The sequence below is a fragment of the Seriola dumerili genome, unplaced genomic scaffold (assembly GCF_002260705.1).
Source record: "Seriola dumerili isolate Sdu_G_001 unplaced genomic scaffold, Sdu_1.0 BDQW01000319.1, whole genome shotgun sequence".
Taxonomy (NCBI): domain Eukaryota; kingdom Metazoa; phylum Chordata; class Actinopteri; order Carangiformes; family Carangidae; genus Seriola; species Seriola dumerili.
Window position 1 is genome coordinate 3157983 of NW_019174574.1, and position 10204 is coordinate 3168186.

Here is a 10204-nt window from a genome sequence, read left to right on the forward strand (position 1 = left end):
ACACACACACACACACACACACACACACACACACACACACACACAAAGAAAAGATAGTGCCAAATGCTTTAACAGAGTTTAATTTAGATAATTCAGCCTGTTAATAATGTGCCCAAAATAAAACGGCTCCTGTTCTGCAGTCCTTTTGATTTCAGTCATGATCCTGCTCTCCTCTTAATGGAAACTCTTTACATTTAAAACCAAACATCTAGAAGGGATCATATCTTTCTCTGCCGAACTAACAGAACTTACAAAAGTAAAGCAGAGATCCAGTTAAAACACCTGGTTACAGACATCACTCTGGTATCTTAGCGGAACACATTCTTTAAGACGCAGGAAGAAGAATAGAGGCTGTTGTGTGCTTGTGTTTGTATGTGTATCTGCTGAAGGCTGATAAAAGCTCTATTAGCATGAAGGCCTGTCCTGGATGCAACAGCAAGCCTGCTGGACCGCACTGATAACACACACACACACACACACACACACACACACACACACACAGGCGCAGGTATGTTCAGTCAGCAGTAACTTTGATCAATATGAGCTGCAGAAAACTGTAACATTAATAATAATACACCGGTTTATGAATCCTTGGTTTTTGGTTCTTAAAACCACAAATATATCTTCTTATGGATCAACACTTCAAAAAAAAAAAAAAAATACAGAAGAAGAAGAAAATATGGCGCTTTAAAGTCATTGTAGACCGTACGTTTGTCTTTTTGTCTGACAGCAGGATTTATGTCTACTGATTTCACTGGTGGAAAGTAAAAAAAAAAAATCTGTCTCATTGCAGATTCAGCTTCTGCTCTTTTCTGAATGAGAACCAGACTAAGTCAGAAGCCAGATGAGGCTGGGATTTATTTGAAATTATTCTTTAAAACCTGTCTGATTAACAGTCATCATAATGACATGTCTTTGCAATGCTGTATTTCTATGATTTTATCCAGGATTATTCATTCCACACTTTTATTCATTCACTTTATTTACATCTCATCACATCAGGGGGCTCTTTAAAATGTTCTTCATTAATAAATGGACTGAAACAAAGACTATACTGAATTATCACTTTTTCTCCTGTGTGTGTGTGTGTGTGTGTGTGTGTGTGTGTGTGTGTGTGTGTGTGTTACCTGCAGGCTGATGTTTCCATAGCTGTTCTTCAACATGGTGACGACCTCACTGTGTGACAAACCCTCCAGAGACTGACCGTTAATACTGACTATCCTGTCGCCCACCTGAAAACACACACACGTACACACACACACGCACACACACACACACACACACACACACACACACACACACACACACACACACACACACACACACACACACACAAACACAAACACATACACATACACATACACATACACACACACACACACACAGTTAGACATACAGACATACATGTACAGACTAACACACTATCACACGCTCCCTCTACCTTGAGTCGGTGCGTCTTGGCGGCGACTCCGTTGGCCTGAATCATGGCAATGAAGATGGGGATGTCACCAAGCGGGCTGCCCTTCCCCCCTGCTATACTCACCCCGAGAGAGTCACTGACACCCTGAGAGGAGGGGGGTAAAGAGATGATGAGGGGGATTAGAGGGTGTGACGGATTCTGTGTGCTGCTGACACCATCAAGTACAGAGGTCAGGGGTTAAAGGACCTGCAGACTGAGCCCAGTTAGAGCAAGATTAACATGAAGTGTGTGTGTGTGTGTGTGTGTGTGTGTGTGTGTGTGAGGACTTTACCCTTGTGATCTCCACTGTACGGATCCCTGCATCTGTCCCTGCACATACACAGACAAGGTTGATTGACATTTAACCAGTGAAAAAAAAAAACCTTTTTCTATCTGGTAAAAAAATTGATTGATCATTTAACTTCTAACCAACATGATCAATATCAGTTATTCTGATTATGGTCTTATGTCATGTAGATGTTCTCTACCTGCAGAGGAGGACGTGATATCAGGTGTGGGCTTCATGTTGCTATTGAGGGCCAGGGGCCCGGTGGAGGTTGTAGTCAGGGGGTCGGAGGTCGGGGGGTCGGATGAGGTTGGGGTCTGCATGAGGGGCGGAGCCACAACACCTGAGCTGTTCCCACTCACACGACTCATCTGTGAGAGAGAGAGTTTACATCCACACATACAGTCATCTGAGTTTGTTATTGGTTTGTTACCAGATTGTTAAACAGGCTGTTTAACTGTTTACATGTGAACAGACTGTTAACATGTCAAAAAAGTGCTTTCATGTCTAAGTAATTCCTAGTTAAGGAAAAAAGTTGCATTTACAGCAGTGAAAGAGATTTTACAACAGTAAGATTCTAATGTTTCCATGGAGACTGTTGATTTGCTTCCATTAGCTTGTGATATCTGTGATCACTTTTGGGAGGGATGATATTAAAGAAGTGCACTGCTATCTCAAATTTTAAGGAAAATCTTAACTCAAGGTGTTTTGTGCAACTGCCCCCAACCCCACCACACACACACACACACACACACACACACACACACACACACACACACACACACACACACACACCTGGCTTCCCTGTGAGTTGCGCCTGGATGAGATCCAGGATGCAGCTTTGAGTCGGCCGAGCTCCAAATGGACCTGACCCCGAGCACACTGCAAAACACACACACACACACACATATATACATATATATATATATTCAAATATTCAAATATATGTTTACACCCAGTCAGTCAGTAAGTAAGTCAGTCAGTTAAAAACAAGTTTTGTCATATGTAGAATCAGAGGAAGTCCTGGTGTCGGGTGATTCAACCCCTGAGCAGATAAATGTCTCATGTTCCAGCTACACACAGAGTGTGTAGGCAGTATGAGAACAGTGCTGTTGGCCAGGTGAGGTACCAGGTGAGGTGGTCACATCTGAGGAACAGTGACACGACATTTAATATTTATTGAGCAGAGGAGGAGACAGAGCTGTCTTTTTATTCTGAATGCTCTGTAGTTTCATACAGTGACATACAGACTTTTACTTTGCATCACGTGACAAACCCAGTGTTACATCTCAGTGCTGATCAACATCAATAAGCTAAATAAGATTATCATGCTGGCTGTTGTGATTTTGTGACAATCCAACCTACATGTGAGGATCAGAGTTTGGTTGTGTCCCACTCCCACTCATGTAACGACTGAACTGACTCTGAACTGTAAACTGTAACTCTGTGTGTGTGTGCGTGTGTGTGTGTGTGTGTGTGTTACCTTCAGTATACAAGCCACAGTTTCCTGGGAGGCGTGTCTCGTGTCGTCTCCATTGACTGACAGGATCTGATCTCCCTGCATCAGACGACCGTCCAGCTCAGCAGCGCCCCCTCTGACCACTTCAGAGATGAACACACCACTACCACTCCTAACACACACACACACACACACACACGCACCAAGCGACGACCGAACTACATCTCACAACATACATGCAGTAACGAGGCACACACCACCACACACACACACACACACACACACACACACACACACACACATTTTTTTATTACATTTAACAATAACTGAAGGTGTTTGTCTTACAGGTGGTACAGTTGTCTCTGTGTGTCGTTGTTTAAGGTGGACCTCTTTCCGACGATGCTGAGTCCCAGCCCTCTGCCACTCTTCTTCTGCAGTTCCATCTTAAAGAGGTCCAGGTTCTCCTCATCTCGGTACTGAGCCTCGTCCCTCAGCACCATCAGACAGACCTTCGCTGGCGTCTGACGCAGGGCAGCAATCGCCTCCTCATGGGATGCGCTGCGGAGATCCACGCCATTTACCTGAACACACACACATAGCCATACTCATGTGGACCGGTGGCAGACACAATGCATTCTTTTGTTTGTGGAGCCCAGCATTTTCGGTCCCCACAAAGCTGTTGAATCCCACAAGTATATTGGGCTCACTGTTTTCAGACCCCACAAATATAATGGAAGAAGTCCACACACACACACGCACGCACACACACACACACACACACACGCACGCACGCGCGCACATACACACGCACGCACGCACACACACACACACAACCCATACGCAAATATAATTTATGAATATTGACATATAGGGCCTAAGTACATATACATATAAAATAAAATATATGTAAAAATTCTATATGAAACTTATTAGAAATTGGAACAATTTCATATATTGACATATGTGTCGAGTCAATACAAATATGTATGTTTATGTATATTAGCTTATCTTGTAGACATATGTTACATAAATATATATCATTTCCAAAGCCTGTAATATAATACGATATATTATAAACAGTAGAGTTCAAAAGTCTGAGACCACTTTCCATATGTATGAAAAACATATGTATACATATATCATTTATATATGTATGTTGTTTTAATGAACTTTTATGTATAAATTAAATATTAACATATAAGGCTGCAACATGTTATACTATACAAAAATTCATCACATAGATATTTTCAATATATGTACATACACACATTTTACTATGGGTATCTCATAAAGTTTATGAACTTATGTCTTCATATATCCAGAGGATACATATATATGTGATAATAATATATCCCCTTGTAGTTAACATATATGTTAACATCACTCTTGATATAGGGACATATCATATATCACATGTCTGTATGGGAAGCACCAGGCGCAGCAGAAGAAGTGAATGTGTTATCAGTGTTTGTCCAGCAGAGAGAGCCATCGTCTACACTGCTCAGCCTGAGATGAGAGACTTTAATCTGTTTGACTCATCAGTTTGTAACCGTCTGTCCTGCAGCAGGAGGCAATGAAGTTTTTTATCAAACCTCTTTTGTTCGTTTCAACAGTTTTTGTAAACATATAGTTTGTTCTATCTTATTTTATTTTTATTTTATGTCTCTACTCTTTAAGTAAGCCCTGAAAGAAAAGTGATGTTTTTTTTTCCATCTGTATGAAAACCCCTGAGAGGCAAGTGATTTTTTTTCTGGGAAAAAACAAACTTAAAAAACGTAATATTTTCTCTCTTGTCTCATGGGGGCTTGTTGTGTGGAAACGACCCCCGAGAGACAAGTGAATACAAATATTCATTTTTCTACGTTTTTTTTTTCCCACAGAAAAAAAAAATCACTGCATTGCATTCATTTGCCTTTCAGGGCTTCCGTAGCTCTGAGCTGGATTGAATCTGTGCTTTTAGATCTGTGAATTAACGTGTGTGTTATGTGTGTATTGCTTTATTGCAAAATAAAATCAGATGAAACCTCAGACTGGAGCAGGAATATTCAACACTGATGAACATGTAAAAACATCAGTCTGACTACATCTGTAACTCGTGTTGATGTTGATCGGTGTCACTGTATTATATCACAGTAACACTGCATTGCTACTGCTCGCAGAGAGCTTCACACCCAGCAGCAGCTGAATAGTAAAACAGTGTTACTCTTGCTCTCTGCTGCAGTGAGCTGATTCAGTAACAGAATCATTTACAGTAATAACACTAATAATTAGCAGTAATAATGATTATGAAGATGAACTCATGTCAGCTGTGTCAGAAACAACAAACAACACAACATGAACATGTTAAACAAGTGTCATTCACATGGTCACCAGTATCAGTACCAGTACCTCCAGTATCTGGTCTCCTGCCCACAGTCGTCCATCTCTGGCTGCAGCTCCCTCTTCATAAACCTCATGGATCACAATGGCGTCCTGGTGGAGATACATAGACAGACAGTGACAGAGGAAGAGAGAGGGAGGGAGAGAGAGAGAGAGAGAAGGTACAGTCCAGACCATACGTTTGTGTACAGTTACAGAGTCTTTGTTCTTTAGGCTCTGAACGTCAGCTCATTCACTCTGAAATACAATAATAGATTCTATATTAAAGTGCCCAGGGCCAGTTGCAGAAAACACCTTGAGTTAAGTTTTTCCTTAAAGTCTGAGTTAAGGTTTCCTTAAAATAAAAACAATTGCACGAAACACCCTGAAGTCTTCTCCTTAAGGTTTCCTTAAAATGTTGACTTCAGTATTTAAGGATTTCTCCTTATCTTAGTCTTATGCATAAGGAATCACTTAAACTGTTGCACAAAAGACCTAAGCAACCAAAAAAAAACTAGAATCACTTCCTGGTGGTTGTCTGCCTCCTTCACTCAGGCTATTTACAGGTTACATCCCTGTTTATCCAGAGTCATAAAATATGATCCATCTGTGTGAAATTTTGTCATAATTGCTGTGAAGTCTTGAGTAATGGCTAAAAAGTGTTTTCTGAGGTCACCATAACTTTGACCTTTGGCCACCAAAATCTAATCAATTCATCCTTGAGACCAAGTGAATGTTTGTGCCAAATTTGAAGAAGTTCTGTCAAAGAATTTGTGAGATATCATGTTCATGAGAATGGACGGACGGACGGACGGACAGACAACCTGAAAACAATGTGCCTCTAGCATAATGACTGTCGCCGGCATGGAAGAATAAAAACTAAAACTAAAGGTGACTCTGTCTGAACTGCAACATATGGGAGTTTCATGTGATAAATGAAAGAAATGAACAGATCCCAAGAGGAGTTTCATCACATATATAAAATGTGACCTTGTTTTCATTTGTATTCAGAGTTTTCTACTGAACTGGAGCAGGAGACCAGAGACAGGTTCAAGCCCACTGTAGTACCATAGAAGTGTGTGTGTGTGTGTGTGTGTGTGTGTTACCAGGTGTGTGTCTCTTCCTCCCACTATACTGAGTCCCAGTCCTGATCGACCTTTACAGATCTCCAGCACCGTCTCCTGACCAGGAACCACCGCACAGCATGATGGGTCTGAAGGAGGAGGGGGAGGAGGAGGAGGAGGATTTGTTTAGTCCCTCCCCTTAAAAGATCATTGTTAAATCTATAATATTGTTCGTTTTTTTTAGTTTGTGTCTGAGGCGGCAAAATACACTGATGAGCCAAAACAATATGAGCACCTGATGGTCCCCCACCAGACCAGCTCCGACTCACAGACGTATAAACCCTACAGTCCTCTGAAGGTCCCTGTGGTGTCTGGCACCAAGACGTCAACAGCAGTTCCTGATCCCGCCTCAGATCAGACTTCTTCTGTGTGTGTGTGTGTGTGTGTGTGTGTGTGTGTGTGTGTGTGCATTGGTACCTTTGTTGGCAGTGTGCAGGTCAGGGCTGATCAGAGGAGGAGATGCTGCTGTCTGTTTACTGGAGCTGCTGTGGGACCTGCAGGACTGAACACACACACACACACACACACACACACACACACACACACACACACACACACACACACACACACACACACAGATCAGATGAAACTTATTGATCAGCTCTGAAGCAGCAGACAGATCAAGCTCAGAACACAGGGAGGAGACGAGCTGCAAACACAGAGGGAGATGAGGCTGCTGAAATGTAATATTTTAGAAGAAATAAGCAGGCGTGTGAATTTACAGCAAATATTAAAAACAAATGACAATCTCTCTTCCAGTTTTACACCTTGCAGGTGACTGATTTTTCTAAAATAAGCTTGGCTTCACTTTCAGTTTCAGAACACTCTGTGAGCTGTGAAGTTCACAGTTCTTGAGGTTAAGACCTGATCAGATCAGATGGAGTACACTTGGACCCGATTCGCGTCAGTGTGATTCAGGTCCTGCAACATCAAGTACAGTTCAGTCTGAGATCATTAAATCCAAGAAAGTTGACTTTTCAGAGTTGCCTCATATCTAGTATCAGAAACTTTTCCAATCAGATCGAAAGACCTGGTTGATTCAAAGAGACTTGTTTCTGATCATTTGTTAAAAGATGTAAATTTCACTGATTTTATAGTTACCTGCTGCTCCAGCAAGGCCCTCGGAGCCTGGAGCTCATTTTCAGGAGACTCAGCAGCTTTCAGCCTCTGCAGGGCAGACACACACACACACACACACACACACACACACACACACTAGCCTGGGTCAAGGGGAAGTGTTTGTGTCCTGATTTCGTCAGTAGAAGCAGGTTTCTGGAACAAAACACTCTGAGGATGAAGTCTAGTTATTATCAGGTGAGACGATGAGGAAAACTTTTCCTGTTCACAGATCACATGATTGTATAAGTCACCCTGTCCACACTGAACACACAGGAAGCACAGTTAAAACATGCACATTTACAATAAACTTAGAGTGAAGAACGTTCGTCTGCTACTAAAGTCACCAGGTGGACTTTTAACTGTGTCCTGATGAACTCATACTCACACAATCTGTGAGAGAAGCTAACATGCTAAATGCTAAATGTTCTATTCCAACATGTAAACATCCAGTAGCAGTTAGCATACATGTTGGTGTTAGCTGAGTCTTTTCAACAGGCAACATATTTTGTCTAATTCAGCATAAAACCCGTAGACGGGCATTTCATTATTGTGAACTTTGATTGTTCAAGATTCTCAGTTTCATTACAGCCAGAAACAACTGGAAATGAAAATAACACTTACTGTATAGTGTATGTAATGATGTTTTGTGACCCTCTTTTTAAAGGAGAAGCTCATATCTTTTTCAAGTCTGTGTTTAAACATCGTGTCACTCACATAAATGCTCGTATGTACACTGAAAAAGTTGTAGGTTAAATCATTCCTCCTGTCCAGTGTAAGAGATGGAGGATGAAATCCTCATTGTGTGAAAAAAATCCATTTTACAGTAGAGACGAAGTGAACATAAGTCTTCTGCTGTAACTCAGTGAAATCTTCCAGAGTCACAGTGTTTTTGGTAAAATATCCTATTTTTGTGTTACTGAGGCTCAGGAAGGAAACTGTCTGGGGAAATAAAAAGAGGGAATTTTGCAATAGAAAAAAGTACATGTGATGACTACCTCACTACTGTGTTCAGACTTGAAACATATGAACCTATCCTTTAATCTTGTGTATTTGTGATATACACCACATTCTGAGGCTCCTCAAAACCTTCATTGTCTTCCTGAAATCTTCTGACTTGTAGTGTATGATTGAGGGCGGGGTTCAGGGCTCAGTACCTGTTTGGACGTGTCGGCCTCTCTCAGACTCTGGGGGGCGCTGTTACTGTTACTGTTGCTGCTTCTGTTCCTGTTCCTGTTGTTCTGCTCAGCCTCGTCGCGCGTCTCGTCCTGTCCGTCGGAACCACATCAGTTCACACTTTAGTTCTGCTGTTATCACACAATCAGCTTAACATGAATGATCCACAGGTTCACACTGACCGCTATGTCTGACGATGGGGGGGACATCCGGCTGTCAGGGGGGTGGGTTCCGTCTGTGGGGGTGGGGAAACTGGGAGGAGCTGGAGCGACACACTGACACACACACACACACACACACACACACACACACACACTTTGAGTGATTTATTTGAATCTGCCAGTTACATTAACGCTCCATATTTCCCTTTTCTCTTGTGTTTTATCTGAAGTGTTGATTCATTAGAAGATAACCATCTCAATGTAGTTTTACATCTCCTCTCTCAGGCTTCTCTCTGGAGCTCTACAACAGGTCGGTGAGCCAATCAGAAGAGATGAGGCTCTGAGCCTCTCTTGTGATTGGCTCACAGTTTTCTGAGTGATCCAATGAAAATATACAAGATTTCAGGTAAATACTCAGAGAAACCAAATCCCGCAAGTTTGGATGGTGGGTCCAGGTGGGCAGGGCTTAGTGATTGCTTTGTTGTGACATCACAAAGTGACAGAAGTCCTGACGGCTGGTTTTAAGGCTCAGTTTCTGAATACAGGCTGTGTGCATTTCTCTGTGGACTGAGGCTTTGATACTTTCACAGTATTAATACAGAACCTAGACCTGATATATAATCAAACAACCCATGGACATCTGCCTTTAGACTATATGGACCTTTAACCTCTGAATTCTAGCTGCATTTATCTTTTACATCATAGTACTTTGTGTATTTTAAAATGTTCTCATGTTTGTGGTTTTATTATCGCTGTATTGTGTTGAATGTTTTTGTGTCCATGCTTTTGCACTATTAGTAAATTCTCAACAGGATTTGGTGTAATGGCAAAAAAAGTTGATGCATATCTGATATTCTACATACATACTTTTGGCCACATATGTATCTGTGGGTGCATATTTGTGTTTAAGTGTGTGTTGTTACCTCAGGGCTGGCGGGGCTGAGGACAGGGGGAGGAGGGGGAGTCGGGAAAGGGGGGACAGCCATCTGGTTTATTGCATCTTCATTTCTACAGAGAGAGAGAGAGAGAGAGAGAGAGAGAGAGAGAGAGAGAGAGAGAGAGAGA

General features: G+C 41.9%; 1 protein-coding gene across 1 annotated transcript in view; it reads right to left on the reverse strand.

Moving 5' to 3' along the window:
• The window catches only part of patj (PATJ, crumbs cell polarity complex component), a 120968-nt gene that overhangs the window by 2535 nt on the left and 108229 nt on the right, over nucleotides 1-10204 (reverse strand). The window contains exons 33-45 of the mRNA XM_022759034.1: nucleotides 10063-10147; nucleotides 9164-9253; nucleotides 8960-9070; nucleotides 7104-7188; nucleotides 6669-6775; nucleotides 5593-5676; nucleotides 3592-3785; nucleotides 3229-3376; nucleotides 2541-2627; nucleotides 1948-2116; nucleotides 1752-1789; nucleotides 1442-1564; nucleotides 1128-1232 (exon numbers count right to left, since the gene is read on the reverse strand). Of these exons, the coding sequence (XP_022614755.1) occupies nucleotides 1128-1232; nucleotides 1442-1564; nucleotides 1752-1789; nucleotides 1948-2116; nucleotides 2541-2627; nucleotides 3229-3376; nucleotides 3592-3785; nucleotides 5593-5676; nucleotides 6669-6775; nucleotides 7104-7188; nucleotides 8960-9070; nucleotides 9164-9253; nucleotides 10063-10147 (1426 nt within the window). The remainder of the gene's footprint in view (nucleotides 1-1127; nucleotides 1233-1441; nucleotides 1565-1751; nucleotides 1790-1947; nucleotides 2117-2540; nucleotides 2628-3228; nucleotides 3377-3591; nucleotides 3786-5592; nucleotides 5677-6668; nucleotides 6776-7103; nucleotides 7189-8959; nucleotides 9071-9163; nucleotides 9254-10062; nucleotides 10148-10204) is intronic.